At 45.7% G+C, this 21,925-nt stretch overlaps 1 protein-coding gene and 1 long non-coding RNA gene across 2 annotated transcripts in view; one reads left to right on the forward strand and one right to left on the reverse strand.

Moving 5' to 3' along the window:
* Nucleotides 1–6,110, reverse strand: part of SPRED2 (sprouty-related, EVH1 domain containing 2) — a 107,600-nt gene extending 101,490 nt beyond the window's left edge. Inside the window, exons 1-2 of the mRNA XM_012731553.1 lie at nucleotides 6,087–6,110; nucleotides 5,326–5,983 (exon numbers count right to left, since the gene is read on the reverse strand). Coding sequence (XP_012587007.1) covers nucleotides 5,326–5,351 — 26 coding nt within the window. The 5' untranslated portion in view covers nucleotides 5,352–5,983; nucleotides 6,087–6,110. The remainder of the gene's footprint in view (nucleotides 1–5,325; nucleotides 5,984–6,086) is intronic.
* The window catches only part of LOC105854255, a 101,027-nt gene continuing 83,398 nt past the window's right edge, over nucleotides 4,297–21,925 (forward strand). Inside the window, exon 1 of the long non-coding RNA XR_001145948.1 lies at nucleotides 4,297–4,393. This is a non-coding gene — a long non-coding RNA (uncharacterized LOC105854255). The remainder of the gene's footprint in view (nucleotides 4,394–21,925) is intronic.

Below are 21,925 nucleotides of genomic sequence, written 5' to 3' on the forward strand. Positions count from 1 at the left end.
ATGTAATTACAAAATAAGGTCTTTTCAAGTTTTTTGTTTTGTCTTCTATGATTTTAGGAGGGTTCCTATTATGCACAGTCAACTCTAACATTTAAGGATTTCACTCATGTGGAGTAGAAACATTCCATTTTCCAGACTAGTGCAAATATGTATATGTGTGTGTATGTATATATATATATATATATATATATATATATATATAGCTTCTACCACCATCATTTCTATGAATTTAGAGCTAATATTATAGTGAAAACTCTGAATACACACCAAGGCTATCACAGAATTCTCACACTCAGGTTTATTTCAACTTACTTAACTCAGTATATGACTCATCATATTTTCAGGGAAGATATGGGAAGTGGAAAAAGTATGGCAATGATAAATTGTTACCAATTCAGAATTAAATACAGCGTGCCTGGCAAAAACAGCCGTGTTCTGAAGTCAGAATGACAGTGGCTGACCTCCCTATTCCCTTCTCAGGCAGTACTTCACGGTGGCTAAAAACAATCCAACCCTTCCAGATCTGGCTGGGGGTGAGGAGGTAGGGGCATGGGTGCCAAATCTCAGCTCCTTCAATTACTAATGGAGAAAATTATTTAACTTCTCTGTGCCTTAGTTTCCTCATCTAAAAGTAGGGGTAGTGGAGCCTCTCTGGTGGCACAATGGGTTAAGTCTCAGCACTATCAAGCGATGGCCAGCTACTAGTTTGAGTTCAATCCCCAACTCCTCAGCCAGGGGCTTCCCTGGAGGCACAGGGATTAAAGTCTCAGAGCTCTCAAGCTATCCCAGCCACAAACCAAATCAGGGAAGTAACCCACATGGTGGCAGCAGATGTCTCCAGTTTCTGTCCACTGCTCCCCCTTCAACAGGGTTTTTTAGTAGATCTGCCCGTTCTGCACCCTATCTGTCTCTCTGAAACATCTCACCCTTCCCCCATATCTCTGGCCTACACTGCAGCTCTAATATGCATACTTTTTTTTAACCTTAAAAAATAATAAATTAAATTAATAAAAATAGGGGTAGCAATGCCATCTATCTCAAAATTGTTGAGAAGACTAAACGAGTAAAGTGACATAAAAAAGGTTTTGAGGGCCCTCCCTGGTGGTGCAACGGGTTAGGACACAGCACTGCAAGCTAGCCATAGCAGCTTCTGTTGGAGTTCCATCCCTTGCACTGGAGGTGATCCACATGGCAGACTTCTCCTGTCTCACCCGCTGCTCCCCTCAGCAGTGTACTTCGTAGGTCTGCCTGTTCTGCTCCACACTGTCTCTGGTGAAGCCTCTCACTGCCCCTGCACCTCTAGCTTGTACCCCAATTCTGTATGAATAAATAAATCTTTAAAAAAAAAAAAGGTTTTGCTGTCTTGGGTAAGTAGTGATACTTAAGCTGCCTCATCATTTACATGTGATAGCACCAACTTCACAGGATTATTTAAAAATGCACAAGCTGAGCCTGTAAGAAACCTTTCTTTCTGCAAAAATTCACTTAGACACCTAATTTTTGGTTTGGTGCTATCCTTTCAGTTTGTCATGGGCTATCTCATTTAATTTTCACAGAACTTCACAAAATGGTAACATTTATCCCCAGTTTATTCACTCAGATAAACCTAAGGTGAGATAGGTAAAAATGTTGCCTGAGATCAGGAAGTAAGCAAATGGCTCAACCTTGAGCTTTCAGCATACATTACCAATGCATTTAACACTAGATCTGATTGGCACCTGGCTGAAGTAACCAGTTACGCAAGACTCTTTGAACAACTGAGACTAAGTGCTAGAGACATCAGGGAATTATTCTTAATTTTGTAAAGTGTGATGATGGTATTGATTTTCACAGAAAACTATTCTGATCCTTAGGCAGGAAGCTCAAGTATTTACATGTGAGAGTCCTGATGTATGTAACACATACGTACATTCTTTGAAATAGTTCAGTGAAAAACTATTTGTCTTTTTCTAAGAAATAGAAACCTTTTAAAAGGAAAAATATGACTGAGGGCAGAGTTGCAAATCTATTCTCAGCAAGATTCGTGCCACTGCAGAGCAGAGTTCCTGTGAGGAACAAAACAGAAAGCTGAATGGCAGCCGAGAACTCCTGAGTTACAGCTTGCTTGAAAAGAATTTCTTCATTTTGTCTGCGAATTTCCACATCATTCAAAGTCACGAACAAATGCTTTAAAGATACAGACAAAATATGTATGATTAAAAAATTTGCACTCCCAAGTACAAAAGACCAGTTAGAATAATTTGTTGATGTTCTTCTTTTTAAGTTGTATTTTTTTATAAATCTGCAGTGCTGTAAAATTTGCATTTCTATCTGGTGGTAACCAAAGGAAAAAGGTCAGTATTTTCTATAATGAAAACTATTTTTTAGGACCACCACTGAAAAGAGCATTCAGGCTTTCCTGAATACCATGTATTTATCAGAGTTTTTATTTTTTTAACTGATATGGGGGGGGATTATAAGACAAAAATTTACTATTTTTGTAAAGTAAACTCAAGTATACCTGTTGCCAAGTCTGATTTATTATGAGACTAAATGTAACAAATGCTTAAATCTTTAACAAAAGCCTTAAATACATTTAGCCTATCAAAATCTCCTTTAAGTAAGGTATACCTATATCCTCCTTGGGTGTCAAATTTGATGCCACACAACCACCTTGCCTATTTCCATAAGGTATCTCAGGGACCTTAGATAATACCATCAGGAAACAGAAAATCAAAATTCACTTAGAGGAGTAAATAAATCTAGCAAAAGCATAGGTAATTATGGCTACTGTAACCAAGCAGTAATTTTAGCTCTGAGCTTCCAGACAGTGGTAGCAAAAATAAAAATAAAAAAGGACTCACAGCAAGCTCTGTAACTCATAGTGAGAAACCTTCTTCCTAGCACTTACAATTAAAAGGAATTTCTTCAGATGGGTCATTACATAAGAATGTTGAACAATATAATGGGCAGTGTCCACAAATGGCAGTTTACAACCCATGCAGCCGTTTTAGCACTAGGCATTTATTGTCTCATGCCAAGGTCATTACATTAAAAGTAATCCCAAAAGTAATCCCAAGAAGTCCATTTCTGCAGTAGGCTGAGGCGCCACCGCTTTCCGACGTGAGCTCTGCTTTCTGACTCTCTAAATGAAACCAGAACCTGTCCTCAAATATCCATTGTCTCAACTGGGCTTCAGAGGCAGAAGGGACCATTGATTTTACTGAACTGCTCTGAGAGTCTGGAACAGAAGCTCTCAGGGCCTCTTGCTAGTGATCCCACCCAAAATCCTTTTGCTTTGCATAATAGATGGGATGCAAAATTGACATGCTGTTGTAAAATGGAAGAGATTAGGCTAATCCCAAGGGACTGAGCCAATAAACCCAAAATAGGGTAGTCAAACCAATCTCCAAGAATTCTGAGAAGCAAGTAGGGAGCATGGCAACTGGCTACTGCAGACATTTGTGCGTGCTGCACACAAAAGAGGACCCACAAAAACAGCAAAGTATTCCTTTCCCTCTATTTTAGCCCTAAAAACACAACTTTCACCTTACCATTTCACAAGCAGCATACTAAAATGTCTAAAATGTAAAAGACTCCTAGATGTGGGGACATGCACATCAGGCCATTAGGAGGGATCTTCTCCAGCAACTGGCTGTTAGTAGACCAGGGGTTACTACAGTCAGAGTTCCCTGGGGACCCACATAAAGGAAATTCCCTTTTCCAAACACCAACCCTTCCAACCTCCCCTCCTGCCCAGCCTGGCAACAGCAGATGCCAAAGGGTAAAAGGGCATCAAAATAAAAGTCAGTGGATGCTTAGAGTGGAGCACAGTATTCTGTCACCTGCAGTGAGAGAAGCCGTCTCAATTGCCCAGCCCTGAGTCACTTCCCCTCTCTGCAGTGAGTCTCAATGCTAGCAGGGGCAGAGACTCCGGACCTTGGGGACTGGCTACCTGCAGCCCTCAGGTCCCCCGTAGACAAGCACCCATCTCCCTTAAGGGCACCTCCCGGCGGAAGCCCACCGGCTCCTTGCACTCAGGCCCGCAACACAGCTACCCTAGGCTAATGGCAGCTCTGAATGAAAGGAGCCAAGGCAGGCACTGGATTTATGAATGTGCAGGGGAGGAGGGAAGGGATATCATGTGACAATAAAGGAGAGCGTCTTATTCACAAAAAAAAGAAAGAAAAGAAGAAAGTGGCTGGTGGCGGGCAGTCACTGAGCGGCGGCGGCGGCCACCTTGCAGTGACCACTCGGACCCGAGGCTGAGGAGCTCAGGCGCCCGACCCCGCAGCCCAGTCTCGGCGGCACCTCGGATTGAAGACGCCTCGGGCGGGGGTGGGAAAAAAGCCAAACCGGATCGCGCAGCCCAGAGGCGGGAGGGAGAGGCACTTCAGCCCCAGGCTGGCGAAAGGTACCGGTCCCACCGAGGGCGAGGGTGGGGGGGTGTCAGCTCGAGCCCCTCCCGCGGGGCGCCGCATTGTTCCCCCTCGGGCTCGCACATTGTGCACGCGCACACGAAAGCATGCATGTATGCATACACATACACTCACACACAAACACGCGGCCCGCAACGCACTGGCCCGCAGCTCCCGCCAGCCCCCGCAGCACACGCCTCGCGCTGTGCCCCTCCTCCCTCCCGCGAGCTGCCGGGACCCGCGGGGCGCCTGTCCCGGGCCCACAAGCGCGTGCACACACGTCCACAAGCGCCGCCGGACCCCGCTGGCAGCTTCAGCACGCCAGCCCGCGCGGGGACCCGGGCTCACGCAGACCCCCGCGCAGCCCGTGCCCAGTCTTCTACGAGCTCCGCCGGGTTTTTATGAATGAAAATGTGGTATGCAAATGAGAGCGATTCAGAAAACGAAATGGCGGAGCCTGGGCCCCAGTGGGCTACCGATGGGACGTGGAACGAGTGACGGGGCGCGAGAGTCACAGTCATCACGTAAAACCCACCGACCCCAGGAAGCCGGAGCAGGGGATGAGGGGATGTCCAATCTTCCGTCCCAGCCGCTGAGGACTTCGGGGGGGGGGGTGCGAGGGGCTGGAGCGCAGGCTAGAGAGCAAGCGAGGACCGCCCCGAGGTCACCCGCGCGCCCTTGGCCCCCGCAGCGGCCACCAACCCGCGGACCTAAAGCGTGCCCCCCCCCGCCCCTAGGCCCGCAGCAGTTTTGGCCCCCTCCTCATTTCAACAACATGGGGGGAATCTCAAGTCCCAAACCTACAGGCCGGCGAGTAGCTGCACCCCAGGCCAAGTTCACCCAACGAACGTCCCTTCCTGGCTCCTCAGCCCCGGACCCCACGTTGCCCCCTCGGGGTACCCTCGTCCAACCCCGCGGCCAAACTTACTCGTCCGGGTGTGTTTCTTCGGTCATTTTCTTGTTCACCTAGACGCCTGTCCCGCGGCGGGCAGCTTTGCTCCCTTCATCTTCCTGTCCGCTCAACCCCCCTCCTTCACATCTCCGGAGATCGCCTGATTTGGGGGGGGGGCGGCTAGAGATGTAGGGGGGCGCGGTAGAAGGCAGAAGGGGAAGCCGGGCGACCGGAGTGTGGGGTGAGGTTTGGGGGAAAGGGTGTAAAGGCGAGCTGCGAGAGGCGTGAGCGCCGCAGCGCCGAGGGGCGAGGCGGGCGGGGGCTCCGGAGACTCGCGAGCGGGCGAAGGGGGAGAGATTTGGACGGGGACGACGATGGGGGAGAGGAGGAGAAAAACAAGCGCGCGGTGGAACGGCTGGGACTGCTGAGAGGAGGTGGAGAGGGCCGACCGCGGGTGGGGGTTCGGCCCCCGGTAGCCCCCAGGGGGCCGGGCCAATCACGGTTCCGGGGAGCGGTCGGCGGCCGGGGGAGGTGCGCCTGGGAGGCGGTGCAGGGCGCCCCGTCCGAGCCCCATCTCTCGACTCTACCGATTTACTCCATATTGGATTCTCACCGCCGCCAACAGGAGGAGGAAGTAGGGCGGAAGCGATGACGTCTTCCCAGCGGCCAGAGGTGGTGGAGTGCAAAAAGCTTCCTACTTGCGACCGAAAAAAAAAAATTTAAAAAAAAAAAAGGAAAAAAACTTTGTCCCGCCTACTGAGCATGCCCGGCTCCCCCCATCCCCGCGCCACACACACCCCGCCCTCTGGCTTCCACTCCCGTAGGAGTCGCGGAGCGGAGTTGTTTGCGCCGCGTCTGCCTGGCTCCGGATCCGTACTCGTCGGCGCTCCAGGTTTTAGGAAGGCCGAGCAGAGGGAGGAGGCGGGAGCCTGGAACTCACACACATCTGGCTTCTGTTTGGTTCCCTCCCACCTTCCCAACCCCTGGATTAAAAATCGGGATAAGGGGGAGAGGGCGGGAGGAGGCGGCGGCGGGCTCCCGGAGCTCAGGGAAGGGCAAAAGGGGTACTGGAGCTCAGAAGATCAATTACCTCCCACTTTGGGTCGGGAGGGTGATGTAGGTGTCAAGGTTCTGAATGGCAGAGATTTTTCAGTTTCACTGGATCTTGTGATTTTTTGTCTTCGTAGGGAAATGGATATTTTAAAGGAGTCATTATTTATACATTTAAAAAAAGGTAAAGCCAATATCCCCCAGAAACATTAGCATTTCAGTAAACATGGTGCACTACTTTATCGACATAAAAAGTATGCCAAATATTTATGTGCATACAGATATATACACACATATACATAAATTATTCAGTAAACAAATCTAATGCTGGAGGCTGGTCCTTACCCCAGTCCCTTGAAGGCCATAATTACCAGGCCAGAGGTTGCCAGCTCCTAAAGCTTTGGCATAGTAAAATGGGGAGAATAAAGAGCTCCTGGAGCCTCCTCCCCCACATCCTTTGTCTTTGAATTATTTCCCAGACTTAGCCTGGGATGTGAGTGGGCCCATGCTCCCCAAAGCAGCACTATCTAGGTAGTGGGCAGGCTTCCTGGGCATACAGCCTGTGCAATTGCAAGGGGATCTGTGCTTAATTCTTTGTTGTTGCAGTATTGAAATAAGGAGTTCTGCATTTTCACTTTGCAGTGAGGTTTACAAATCTAGCCAGTGGGTATTTCCTTCCAGGGTTATGCTCTGGAACCAAGAGTAGAATCCCTGCCCCTTCCTACTCTCCAATTACAATAGCATTTTCCATCCATCCTTCTGAATGTTCATGAGACTTTACAGAGATTTTAATACAATAGCAATCACTGAACAATTAAGGGATTAACTATATGTCTCAAATATAATATGCCTAGAGAGTATATTACATGGATGGATTGGGGTGCACTGGTGCATCAAAGACAGAAAGGGTTTCCCCTTGAGTCAAGGAGAAACTAGTGGTTTACCCTGGGCTTTGTGCTTAGCATAACCTTTGTGCACATGGATTGGGTTCACTACCTGATACTGAAAGGTGGTCTATGTGGTGATGAAAAGGGCAATGACAAGGAACACCCGAGTTCTGGTTTTCTCCTAGCCACTGTGAGAATCCCTTTTAGCAATTCTTCAGTTTCTTTATAAAACAGAGCAACAACAAAGTCAAACTTATCTTTCTCACAGTTTTTGAGGTGAGAGTTTATGAAAAAGCGCTGAACAAAGCAAGATCTTTATGTTCTCTAAATTCCCAGAAGGCTAAGTCATCTACTCAGTTCTCACCTTTGGCTATTGTTGCTTTTGTCTGGGATGTGCTGAGTCAAGATCCCAGTCATTCTGGAACTCCAGGAACATAGACATTTGTTCATATCAAAGTTATGAGCCCATTGTTCATATCAAAGTTATGAGCCCATTGAGCAGCTCTTTGGCACTCTCCTTGAGTTTCAAAGTGACCAAATGGCAAGGAATTATTCTTTTCTGCAAAGTGACCAAATGGCAAGGAATTATTCTTTTCTGCAGGTAGGCAAGTTCTAGGAACAATCTGAGCTCTGTCACCACTCACCCATGCAGCTCCATACTAATAGCAGTGAATGGCAGGTCAAACCTGGGAACAAGGCACCCTTGGAAGCAAAAGAAAATATTTCTAAGATCCATTAGTCACTAGGTTTCTACTCTGCCTGCATTAGAGTCACACCCCAGAAGGTCCTTGGAGTCGCTGAGCCTCAAATTCAGTATCCATAGTGTCAGAATAATCCCCAAAATATAGTGTTATGGAAAGATTGAAAGGCTATCCAGTGAAGGCACTGTGTTAAGCACCCTATAATGGGCAATATCTGAAAACTCTTTCCTCTCTCTGGCCAGTTGGGTCACCAAATGCTCCCCTCTATTCCTGGTCCTTACGAAGGACCAGGAAAGCCTTGGTCCAAAAAGAAATCCTTTTTTTGGTTGAGTGAAAGGTCTTACTTTAATCAGGTTCTAGAACAAGGGTCCAATGCTTTGAAAAGCACCATCTCACAGAATAAGGATATGTCTACAAGAATGTTTCTAGAAAATACCAGCCACTAAACAGAGCCCCAACCTCACTTTCCTGTTCTCTTGATGTCATTCCACACCGCAGGACAGAGGTGTCATCCAGCTGATTTGGGGAATGTCATAGTGATTGCTGGGCATCTCCAGATGCCCACCAATATGGGAATTCACCGGCTCTGGACTGTGCATACTTTTTTTTTTTTTTTAAGATTATTTATTTATTTATGCATACAGAACTGGGGTATAGGCCAGAGGTGCAAGGGGTGAGAGGACCCACTAGAGACAAAGTGGGGCACAGAACAGGCAGGTAAATACACTGCTGAGAGGAACAGCGGATGGCGAGACAGGAGAAGTCTGCCATGCCATATGGGTCACCTGCCTGGCCAGGGATGGAACTTGTGCTGCACTGGCTGTGGATAGTCTCATAGTGCTGCACTTCGACCTGCTCTCCACCAGGGAGGGCCGGACTTTCTTAAGGATCTTTGCCATTTGTCACTTCCCCTGCATCTTCTCCAAGGCCACCAGGGCCTGGTTCTGCCGATTCAGGTTTTGCTGCTTCGATTCCTGGAACTTCACCTTGTTTTTATCCATCTTTTTGTTCTTCCACTTTGCAAGCAGAACTCTGCATCACCTTTCTGCTTCAGGTGTTCCATTTGGATCTGCTCTTAGGCTGCCATGGGGCCTGTGAAAATTGGCTTTATGAAACAAGAAAAACTTTCTAAAGGAAAGGTCTGTTCTCTTTGTCATGTTCATACCCCCCAAGGATCCTATTGCTGTAAACAATTCTAGTAGGTGACCTCTTGGCTCTCCCGTCAATTACTGTGACTCCTGACCCTCCATAGAATGAATGAAGAGATTATGTAAATGACACAATTTGTTTATTGATTTAAATGTCACGGTGTTATCAAAGTCCACTGGATTGTTGCCAGAATAGAGGGTGTGTTGGATTTAGGATTTTACTTGAATGACAATGCTTAAAGAACCTCGTAGACCCAAGTCTCCCCCCACAACCCGCAAAAGGGGGGAAGAGGCTCTGAACACCACCATCAAATTAAGGGTGTGGGTTCAAATGAGATCCAGCTTTCAGAAAAGAAATCCTTTTCAGAAGTAAAGTCGAGCTACTCCTAACTTCACGCTAACCTAGCGGATCCCCAAGGAGTACCCCCACCTACCGGTCTCAGGAGTCCGCGGCCCGAGAGCACCCTCCGCCGGGTGCTTCCCTCCGGCCGCCCGGAAAGCCCGGAGCGCGGAGTCAGAGCGCCCCTCCTCGGCCTGGAGACGGGCATGCTCAGTAGCCCGCAGGTCCAGTTTCACTCCCAAGCTTGCAGCGGCCCCGGCCCCCGCCCCCTCCTGCCCCGCACCGGAGCGGGGAAGCGGACATTTTATCGTTTTCTGCAATCTCTTGCGCGCGCTCTCTGCGTCCTCCCAGCTCTCTCACGTCGGGGTCCGGTAGGGCAGGGAGTGGAGGTCTCTGCGGGGTGGTGGGAGGTGCGGGGGGAGGATCTGATCAATCACCTGTCCTTCCACCCCTTCGGGGGCGCGTCACTGGGAGGGGGGTGATTTGGGAAGGGCTCTACTGTGGCTTAAGGTGTGAGTCGTCTGGCTACAGCCCTCAGAAGCACCCCCCGGCTTCAGCGCCCCGACTGCGGCCCCGTGGAGCGTGCGCTGCTGCGCCCTGGCCTGTCCTCAACTCACCCCCTTTCTGCCCCTTCGGTATTTCTCAATGACCGGCGCGCGGAGGGCACTTCCGACCGGGAAGGGAGCGGGTATCATTAGCCTGGTTTATCAGTTCCTTCCGGTGCGCCGGAGCCCAGCCCCGGGCCGCTCCCCCGGCGCTCTGGTGCCTTTATTACGATGTTTAAATAAGCTGCCAAGTGAGTTTGCAGCCCGGCTGTCTCCCCGAAGAATGAAAACCCGAGCGCTCTCTTAATGAAGAGGATGATGCAAACTTAGAAACTGACCCGACGCCCGGGAATAGTGCCCCCACCCCCAGGCGTGTGCGCTTTCCGGGTTCGGGCTTGAATGGCTGGAGCCGGATTGCATAATCTGCGCGGTATAAATAGCCTGCGGGTCGGCTGCTGACGCGCTGGCTGGTACCGTTATCGGGCAGCTTTTCGTCCCTGAGGCCGTTCACTCCCGGGGCATTTTTTCCCCTCTCAGCTGCAGAACTGGGATTTGAAAAGGCAGCGATAAAAGGCTTTTGTCTCTTCCTCCCTCCTCCCACGAAGTCAAGTCTTATGAATGAAACCCTCACCTCGCTGCTTCCAGTGATGCGTCTGTTCAGGTGCTAGAGTCCCCAAGTCTATGCCCCGGGGCCGGGGACCCCGTGTGCGTGCGTGCTGTGCTGGGAGAGAAAGCCGGAAATGATTGACGGTGCTGGGAAACATTCTTGTTGAAAAAAATGTAACTCTTAGTGCTTGCCTCTGGAGTTTCAGTTTTCGACAAACCTCAGTCAATTTAAGAGGGAGATTGTGCAGTCTTTCACGCTGCGGCTGCTCTCCGTAGACTGCTCTAGGCCGCGGCTCTGTGGAAGTGCTGCTTTATTCACAATAGCTGGTTCCCTTTCCTCTTCTAGGCGGGCGAGTAGCTTGACTCAAAGCGCAGAAAACGTTGGGTGGTTGGGGGAGGAGGCTAGTGCGTAGGGAGTCAGTTTAGCCTTTCTCTATTTCTGGAACTTTTCTTGGAAGCCTCACTAGGTCCAAAGCAGAGGATCTCAATTTTCCCGCCTGTGTTTCACAACACGAAGCTGTTTCACTACTAGGTGGACTAAGTGGTCATTTTAGAAATGAAAGTGTGCAGAGGACTGCCACTCCCCTCCCACCTTTCACTTAAAGATCAAACTTCAATGGAATATCTGAAAATGAAATTACCAGTTTTTCACAAATGGGTCTCCGGAGTGGGAAAGGTAATGGGCAAAGTCATTGTTTTTCAAATGGGATGCCCATTCATCTAGCCTGCCCCTACAAAGTCTGGTGCTTTTTGAGGATATGGGGATACAGAGGTGAATGAACCCAGTGGTCCCCCCTTGGGGGGAGCAGAGGGGAGGTTCCATCAAGAGGGGCAACAGGCCTGTAAAGAAACTTTAGGAGAATGGCGTAACTGTCCTAAAAGGAGAAGTGTTCTAAGGAGAAGAGAGAGCATAGATCAGGGAAAGGAAGGCTGCCTAGTGGGAGAAGTGTTTGTGCAGAACCTTGAAGGAGGGTGAGAGGGCTGATAACTGGGTAACAGGTGGGGGTGGGAGAGGGTATTTGGATAGATGCAGAACACACAGGCTCTGAGGTGGGAAACTATGGTGGGAGTGAGGGAGCCTGAGATAGGAAGGCTTCACAGAAGGGTGGGAGCCAGGTGGGGAGGCCACCATGCTAGGCTATGAGGTTAGCCATTCTTGAAATCATGGAACCTTTTCTAGCCAGTTCACTCCTGATCTTTGTCTAATTCCAGTTCATGGCAGTAGCCCCCACCAGTTATGCAAATGTAGGGCAAGTGGGCATCCATTGTTCTGGGATTAGGCCATAAAACCAAAGTCACAAACTGTCAATCTTTGGACCCCCAGACAGGTTTGGTTTTGTCTTCTTTACAAAAAAAAAAAAAAAAGAAAGAAAGCTAACCATTTAAAGTCAGAAAATTCCACGTACCAGTCAAAACTATTTGTCCTAAAAAAAAAACCTATAGATGCAGCCACTATGTGCTAAATTCCTGTGTGTTAATGATTGCTGGTGAGTGGCTGCTGTCTGTCTGTCAGACTTCTGGTTCCTATAGGCACTGGAGGTTTTGACCCCTCACATAAAGGAATCCTTTATGACTTGGAGCAGAGCCACACTCTGAGACCCTAGGTCATAGAACTTGTCACTGGATAAAGTAATTTGCATGAGAAGTTCTGGACCTCTTGGGTGGAAATACCCAACCCCTGATCTTTTCCCCTAAGGCTACGCCTTATAGTTAAACAGGTAGAAAGAATCAGCGTGAGTTCAGCCCCATCCAGTGTCAGGGAACAATGAAGCTAACAGGTAATAGTAATTACCCAAACTCTAGCTGTTTCTAGGGAACTCAACCTAAATTTTGACAGTAAGGCAAGTAGGAGTTCAAGTGATGAACTAAGAAAAAAGTCAACAAATAGGATGGTATTTGTACTCAAAGTATATACAGCAGGTATATATACATGTTATATAACCAAACATTTTAAGAAGAGTGCTGGATTTAAAGTCACATTTTTAATAGATGGTGTGTAGGGAGCAAAGCAAAAACTGGTTAGGAAGAAATTGCTTTCTTCCATAACAATGCCTGACAAAAGACTAGAACAGTGGGCATGGAGGTGGGGTAGGAATGACTACTTTATGACCTATTAGTGCTATTAGAAGTGGGGACTAGTGAGGAATCTAGGATAACTTCCAAGTTTTCGACTTGGGAAATTGCATGGATCTTGGGGCAGTTAGCTTGGTTAGGGTAACAGGTGGGGCAGAGGAGACAGGTTTGGTCTCTGAAGATGGAGAGACACCATAGACAGCTGCCACCCCTCAACTCTGGGATCCACAGAATAAAATAGCGATCGAGGAATCCAGGAAGGCCAACACAGAGGCAAGCAGAAGCTAAAGAGATGGAGAGGCAGCACTCTGAGCACCTCTGCTCCCCTGGTGATCTGGATTTCCAAGGTTGAGTTGAAGCCCTGTCATAACCAAAAAAGTCTCTACCAAAATAGAAATCTATATATTAGAACATATAAAAGATGGAGAAGGAGGGCCCTCCCTGGTGGTGCAGTGGGTTAATGCACAGCATTAAGAAACTAAAGCCACTTCAGCTTGAGTTCAATTCCCACCCTGGAAGTGACCCGCATGGCACCACAGATCTCTTCTGACCCGCCCGCTGCTCCCCTCAGCAGTGTACTTCGTAGATCTGCCTGTTCTGCTCCTCACTCTGTCTCTGGTGAATCCTCTCACTGCCCCTGCACCTCTAGCCTGTACCCCAGTTCTGTATGCATAAGAAAAAAAAAAGTTGGAAAAGGTTTAAGAAGGTTTAAGGATGGAACATAAGGGGAATTTTAGGTGTATGCCTGAAGTTAATTTAGGGAAATCCAGGGGGCAGCTCCGATGCATGTACAGAATTGTACCAACCCCACCACTTACCCTACGCAGCCTACTCTGCTCTCACCACCTTAATTCCCTCTCACTCTTAACTGCTTGCCTCATTTTACTACCTTTATTCCACAGCCCCTTTCTTCTATAGAGACCATAATTGAGAAAGAATGCTTAACGTGAGAGAATCAGTGCTCTTAGAATTGGAAGAAAATGAAAGGTCGTATTTATGACAACAATGGCTCAAACCAAATGTTTCACTCCAGCTTTTTAGAATGGACAATGAGAAAATAGGAAAACTCTCAAGATATGGTTCCTGTACTTGTTTGCTTTTTTTTGTTTGTTTGCTATATACAAACCACCATAAAATTTTGTGGCTTAAAACAATAAACATTTTATTATTTCTCATGAGTGTTTGGTCTATTCTGTGGACTCCGTGGCTCACCTGTCCTCAGCAAGCTCAGCTGGGGTGAAGTAGGCTAGAATGGTGATTGGTGAACTGATTGTTCTTGGTGGTCTTCATCTGGGCTTGCTCATCGCTATCACATAGTTGCTGCCCTCAAGTAGGCCAACCATGTTGTTACAGTAAGGTCACCTAAATGATCAAGATGTGAAGTGCACGGGTTTTTCAGTCTCTCATTGCTGTCCTATTTGCTAATACCCTATTAGCAAAAGAAGGCCAACCCAGAGTCAAAAGTCAAGGAGTAGTGAGATGAGAAGAGTGGTGAAGTCACATGGTAAGGGATGTGCCTATGAGGATGAGAGGAATTTGTGACAGTTTTACAATTGACTTCAATCTTTAACCCAAATTTCAAAATTAGTGGACATTTATAATAATGAACATTGACCCTATGTATGATAAGTATTACATATAAATATATGATAAATATAATAACTATAAATATAAACATTTTATGTATCATATAATTATATAGAGGGGTACTATTGGTATAATTAACTTCCACCTTTACAGTCACTGATTTATGACTGATTAACTAAAACTGCTTAATGAATAAAGAGATTTTGTGAACTTTTAAAATTATGTTTGCCCTTCCTTCCCATCATGAAAATTTTGTCTCTAATATGCCTTCTTAAAACAGCTTAAAACAGGGGGGTCCTCCCTGGTGGCACAACAGGAGTTTGATCCCCGGCCAGGAGGGTGACCCACATAGCCCAGCAGACCTCTCTGTCTCTCCTGCTGCTCCCCTCAGCAGTGTACTTTGTCAGTCCACCTGTTCTGCTCCCCACTCTGTCTCTGGTGAATCCTCTCACCGCCCCTGCATCTCTGGCTTGTACCCCAGTTCTGTGTGTATAACTAAATAAATCTTTAAAAACAACAACCTTATTTGTCAAAAAGACTTTCACATATTTCTCCACTTGAGAAGATAAAAAACAGCTGTGTTCCCAAGAGAACTAAGCAGTTAAGATGTTTGTAAACCAAAGCAAACATTTAAAAAAGGGAAATTTTAACTATTTTAAGATTTTTCTAGCTTGAATAATTTAGAAAACAATTCCTTAATATTCATTAAACCATTTTATATGTGGTTAGGGGACTAGTGAAAGCAAGGTCACTTGTTACTTTTTTTCTTCATGGTGTCAAGTGGTGCCGATGGTAGAGTTGCTGGGGGATGGTGGTGATGATGGTGATTATACTGATGATGGCAATGGTAATTGTGGTGAAGTATTTGGTGGTGGTGGTGATGGAAGTAAAGGTGGTGGTGGTGGTGGTGGTAGAAAGATCTGAAATTGAAGCCTACAAGTGTTTCCCTATGATTCTGTTACTTATCCCAACTATGTAGAAAGAAGGCAAGTGCATTAAGAAAGGAATAGGAAACAATAAAACAAGAGAAGAAAAGTAGATGAAGCGTCTGCTGAGATACTGTGTTAGGTCAGGCAGTTTCCTATGATGCCCGGGGAGGTAACAGCAGTTTTCTTTTAGACTTGTTGAGTATCATTTTTTCTAGGAAGGCTTCTCTTGCTTCCTCTCTGCCAGGCTACATGTTCCCACACATACATCCTCATCTTCTGTCCTAACCCTCTCTACAGCTTTTATAATTGTGTGACGGCTTAGCTGTAGTCCCATCCCACCAGAGTAGAAGCTCCCTAAAAGCGGAGACCACACTGACTCCCTCTTACTCAATCTAGAGTTTCTGTGACACATAGTGGATACCCTGTAATATTCCAGAGTGAATGAATGACAAGACACTATGGCCTGCCTTCTTTCTTCCTCTCTGAAAGTGCATTTTGCCACATGGCATCAGAGAAAGTGCCCTTGGGAATGACTTCTCATGTGTCGCTGGCCCAGCTTGCAGGTAGTAGCAGGGGCAGGATACCCCCCCAACTGAGATGTGATACAGGATCATGAAGTACCAGAGTTCACGGGACATTAAAGAGTCACCTTTTTTAAGATGGAGAAACTAGGGCCCAAATAAACAAAGAATCACATAGATAGGGCCATACCCAGAACCATCACTCAGGAACTCAAAGTACAAATTGCACAACTAAGGTGATTTTGTTGAAATGATACTAGATGCATTCTAATTATGCTGGCAGGAGGCAATGTTGCTTATCGCTGTCATAACTTATGCAGGAAGGAGAAAATGGAGACTTTCTTGAGCTTTCCAAAAGCATCCAAAGACATCTATATATCCCTCATCAGTCTCCACTTATGTTATTTCTACTAGAGGCAGCTAGTTGAGGGTAATAATGACAGTTCCTTCCTCCAATGTTTGGTTTAGGGTGGATATGGTTTATTCTTTTGACTTAGGTTTTTCCCCTTAGGTTTTTTTCTTACACCAAACACTCAGTGTAGCCAATGAAGTATAGGGAGATGTCTCCCAGGGAAATTCTTAGAAAACTTTGAATCCCTGAAAACAGGAGTGAGATGGAGTATGCGGAGATGCCCCTGGTTCCTGACCTCAGAAGCTCTGTGTGAGGTGGTGTTGCTCACCACTCCCAGGAAGAGACTGCCAAGGATTAAAGAACCGACTTAGAATCCTGACATTGGTAAGGCCCTAAGCAAACAGTCTTGGAACCCACCTACCTCTGAACTTCATGTAATGTGAAATACTAAATATCATAGAACTCACTTTTTACCAATGCCTTACTACATTCAGTTAAACTAAATGTTTCATACTGTTTTTGTTTTGTTCAGTCTTTTAAGCACATGCCAGTGTTTTTTTTTTATTTAAATATATGCTTTAAAAAAATAAGATTATTTATTCATACAGAACTAGAGTACAAGCCAGATACACAGGGGTGGTGAGAGGCTTCACCAGAGACAGAATGTGGAGCAGAATAGGCAGATCGACAAAGTATACAGTGGGCAGGTCAGGAGAGATCTGCAGTGCCATGGGATCACCTCCAGGGTGGGGATCGAACTCACACTGAAGATGCTGTAGCCAGCTTGCAGTGCTGGATCGTAATCCTTTGAACCACCTGGAAGGGACGCACACACCAGTATTTTCAGTGGCAGGGTCCTTGATGGTTTCTCACCTTGTGAAAGGAAGTTGACTTCTAGACACATCTCTTGGAGATGTCATCTGCTAACATTTGTTGGCTGAGGAATTTTCGTTGTTATTCATGTAACAACCAAACATCCTTCAATTTACAAAAGTATAAAAGCCTCTAAGTTCTGTGTGCTTATAAGCATACACAGTATATGCTTGTAATACATTGTGGTTAAAATTCAATGGTTTTGTTCTTTTGTTATTTGTGATTATGAAAGTAAGCCCTGTTCATTATACAAACATTTGAAGTACAAAAAGGTATAATGAGCAAAATACTTTTGTAATCCTACCACCCAGCTATAGCACTTGTTAATATTTAAATATGTATCTTTATGGACTTTTTCTATATATAGGATATATTTTAATAAAGTATTATATAGTGTGTATTTTAATAAAAATAGGACCCACTAAACATTCCCTTTTGTAGCCTCTTTAAAAAAACTCACTAATAATATGCATGTGTTCAGAATCCTGAATATCTTGAACATGTTTTCCAGAAAGCAGCTATGAATTGATAGAATTTTCTTTAGTCATACTGTGAATAGTTGTAAAAATAGTTGGCAAATAGTTGACAGATAGTAAAATGGTTTCATATAAATTATTTTATTCTTCTATACCCTGCTGTGCCCCATCTGAACTTCTGCCTTAGCAGCTGTAACAAATATTGAGCCTCCTTGCTTGACAAACCTTCTTTACCAACTAAGTCATAAATTCCTGAGGGACACAGGACAATCAGTGACCAACTTAACGAAGTTCTGTACTCCTTATCTGTATCTATCAAAATGTGTGGTGTAGGCATAGCACTCAGTAAATGTTTATAGAATGAGGCCTTAAAAATGTTTATATAGTTTTTATTTTACAATTACAATAAGTGCTCTGTAGGCAATTTACACTGCTATTTGCATTGTGTTACTATTTTAAGCCAGTTGAGATCATACAGTAAGATCGCAAAAGAAGCATTACTTTATCATCATAAATCTTTTTTTAATAACATTATAGTTTCTTTTTCTTTTTTTTTTTTTTTTAAAGATTTATTTATTTGTGCATACAGAACTGGGGTACAGACCAGAAGTTCAGGGGCAGCGAGAGGCTTCACCAGAGATAGAGTGGGGAGCAGAACAGGCAGATCAAGGAAGTACACTGCTGAGGGGAGCAGCGGGCCGGTCAGGAGCGGTCTGCGATGCCATGTGGTCACCTCCGGGGCAGGCGGGAATCGAACTCACACGGAAGTGGCTTTAGCTTCTTAGTGCTGTGCTTTAACCCGCTGCGCCACCAGGGAGGGCCATTATAGTTTATTTTTCATCATTTTGTGCCATTTTCCATCTCAGTTGTAATCCCCGTGGGCTTCCCATCTCCAAATCACCCATGTGCCATCACCACAGTCCAGTGCACTTCCCTCCCCCCACCATTTTCGATCCCATCCCCCATGCCACCCCCACAAAATATCCCTGGTATATAGTTGTTCGTTATTATTATTATTTTCTCCCTGGTCCTTTATAATCCTACTATGAGTGAAACTGTCCTGTAGTTTTCTTTTTCTTTCTGGCTTATCTCATTAAGCAAGATCCCTTCCAGCTCCATCCATGTTGCTGCAAAAGGCATGAGTTTACCTTTTTTGGTTGCTTATCATCATAAATCTTTTTTTTTTTTAAAGATTTATTTATTTATTCATACAGAACTGGGGTACAGGCCAGAGATGCGGAGGGTGAGAGGATTCACCAGAGACAGAGCGAGGAGCAGAAGAACAGGCAGATCGTCGAAGTACACTGCTGAGGGGAGCAGCGGGTGGGTCAGGAGAGGTCTGCCACGCCATGTGGATCTCATCCGGGGCAGGTGGGATCGAACTCATGGGGAAGTAGCTTAAGCTTCTCAGTGCTGCACTTTAACCCATTGTGCCACCAGGGAGGGCCCAGGGACTTGAATTTTTAACCACTGACATTTGACCCAGCACCAGACATCTCAACGATAAGAGGCAGATCCATCAGATACCTCAATAACCTGGTATTTTTGAAGTGCAGTTTTTTTTTTTTTTTAAATTCAGGTAGTAGACCACTTTTATCTTGATACATAGCTGTATAATCTCTACTTTTCTATCCCCCCTTTCTTATTTCCTTTGCCTTCTAGACCCACCAAAGCCTAGCTTTAGTCCTCACCACTTCAGATAAGCTGTTCCTTGGTTAGGTCACTTCATCTGATTGCCAAATTTCATGGTTTCTCCAGTCCTTGATTTGTCTTTTAACATAGCTGACTACTTCCACCTTCTTCAGACTCTTCCTCTAGTGGTTTCTATGACTCCGATTTCTAGTTCCTTTTTACCTCTCCACTTATTCATTTATTCAGCAAAAATTTTATATAGTACCTGTGTATTATTACTTATTTATTACTGTAAGAGTTTGCAGTGATATTAGTTAAGCTGAAATTCAAGTGCTTACCAAGTAGCAGGCAATGATTTTAAATTATAAGCACATTACATGTCACTTTATCTTGCCAGAATAGGGGCTACCAAACTTTTTCTTTAAAGGTAAATACTTCTTTTTTTCTTTTCAGATTTATTTATGCATGCAGAACTGGGGTACAGGCCAGAGATGCAGGGGTGGTGAGATAATTCACCAGACAGAGTGGGGAGCAGAACAGGCAGATTGATGAAGTATACTGCTGAGGGGAGCAGCGGGCCAAACAAGAGAGGTCTGCTGCTCCATGTGGGCCACACCCCTGGCAGGGATTCAAACTCGTGCTGAAGCCCCTGTGGCTTCTAGTGCTGCTTTTCAACCTTTTGTGCCACCAGGGAAGGCCTCCAGGTAAATATTTTCTTAAACGTGAATTTTTTTGGCTCTGCAGACCTACATTTTATGTTGTAGTCCCTCAGTTGAGCCACCACAGTGTGGAAATGGTCAGAGACCTTACAAAAACGAACAAGCGGTCTGTGCTTCAATAAATATTTATAACATAGGTGAATTTGGCCCAGAAAGTGTAGTTTGACAATCCCTGCTCTAAAAATCTAATCTCAGTTCTACCCTGGTGGGAATTTGTTTTGATATATAATATTTCGTATATATTTGGTAAATGGATTCTCCCCTTCTGGGACAGGAACTTTTCTAATCTCCATTTCACAAAAAAAGAAAACTGAAACACAGAGGTTAAGTAGTTTGCTCAAGGTCACCAACTGGTAAGTGACAAATCCAGGATCTAAACCCACACAGTCTGGCATCATAGCCTGTACTCTTAATCATCACTCCGTGCAGTGATGGCAAAGAGGAGAAAGTCATCAGCTATTCTCACTGAAGCCCAAAGAGGATATTTTAACTGGTCCTTGAAGAACAAAGGAAAGAAGAGGGGAGGGAAAGAGTTTGCATTCTAGAATGTGGAACTCACAAGTCTACAAAAAATGGGAGGCATTATGTCTGTGACAAAATGGCATTATGAGCAAGCTGGCAGTGAAATAAGAAAGTTGGTAGGGAGTGCATTCATTTTTCCAGTAATTCACATGTCTGGACACAGGGTTTGACATAAAAAGTGATAGAAATGAAGCTAAAGAACTATGCCAGGTGCCATGTGTGACATGTGAACAAGTTTGGAGTTTAACTTGGTGGCAGATGGGCTACTGAAGAATTTTGGGCCTGGGAAAGAATGACCGTATTTGCATTTTAGGTCAATTTTTTAATTTACATTTTATTTTAAGATTATATCATAGATGCTTATTGTAAACTACTCAAAGCATGAGAAGGTCTTCCTCTTCTCTGCCTCCAACCACCCAGCTCCCTGTTCCAAGTACTTCACTAGACCTAGCTGGACAATTTGCACCTTTGTGGGAAGAATGGATTGGGCTGGAGTGCATGTCTTCCAGTCAGCTCTGCTCTCATCAGGTGTCTCATCAAAAAGTCACAACTCTTGGCCCTTCCTGGTGGCGCAGCAGGTTAAAGCACTAAGAAGCTAAAGCCACTTCAGGATGAGTTCAATCCCCACTCCGGAGGTGACCCACATGGTGCAGCAGACCTCTCCTGATCCCCTCAGCAGTGTACTTCATCAGTCAGCCTGTTCTGCTCCCCACTCTGTCTCTGGTGAATCCTCTCACCACCCCCGCACCTCTGGCCTGTACCCCAGCTCTGTATGCACAAATAACTAAGTCTTAAAAAAAAAATCACAACTAACTGGTGAGCCTATTCCCTCAGCTGTCCCCAACTTGTGATAATCCTTTTCCTCCTTTCAGGCTTCCTTAGATAGTGTCTCAGTTAACAGCCTGTGTTAGTGTTTTCTCAACATTGTATTTTCAGTGGGGGCGTGTTATCCTCAAAGGGGCAAGTATTGGTTCGTGAAGGACAAAAATCATCTTAGATATTAAAATGGTTGTGAGCCTTCAAAGCTCAACCCTACCCAACAAAAACTTGTATGTTAGGGTGCATGGAAATGAAAATAGGTTGAAAAAGATGGCCCAGTGGCTTTATAAATAGTTCTTCTATTAAATCTTCAAGTGACGGTAGTGTGCCTCTCTCTCAGTGCCAAGTTGATGATAGATAGCGGTGCTCTATGGAGGCTAGTCCCTCAGGTTCGCGATCAAGGAGAAAAGGCCATGTACCGTCTTGGTAGTGAGCACAGATGGCTGGGATTCGAATCCTGACTTTGCCGTTTTCTAGCTGAATGACCTCGCTGAATCTCTGCCAAATGGAGTAAGGCTGGTAATTAACTGCTGGCTCTCACTGACATCATTCAGTGTGTACTGTTTGTCATTCAGAGTCTGATGATAGGCATTCAAAAGAGAAAAGGGAGGGGAGCTCCATGGTGGTGCAGCAGGTTAAAGTGCAGCACTAGGAAGCTAGTTTGATCCCCGCCCCAGCGGGAGCTGACCCTCATGGCACAGCAGACCTCTCCTGACCTCCCGGCCCGCTGCTCCCCTCAGCAGTGCACTTCATCCATCTGCCTGTTCTGCACCCGGCTCTGTCTCTGGTGAGTCCTCTCACCACCCCTGCACCTCTAGCCTGTACCCCTGTTCTGTATGCATAAATAAATAAATCT

The sequence above is a fragment of the Condylura cristata genome, unplaced genomic scaffold (genome assembly GCF_000260355.1).
Source record: "Condylura cristata isolate star-nosed mole 26May11 unplaced genomic scaffold, ConCri1.0 scaffold00031, whole genome shotgun sequence".
In the NCBI taxonomy this organism is placed as follows: Eukaryota; Metazoa; Chordata; class Mammalia; order Eulipotyphla; family Talpidae; genus Condylura; species Condylura cristata.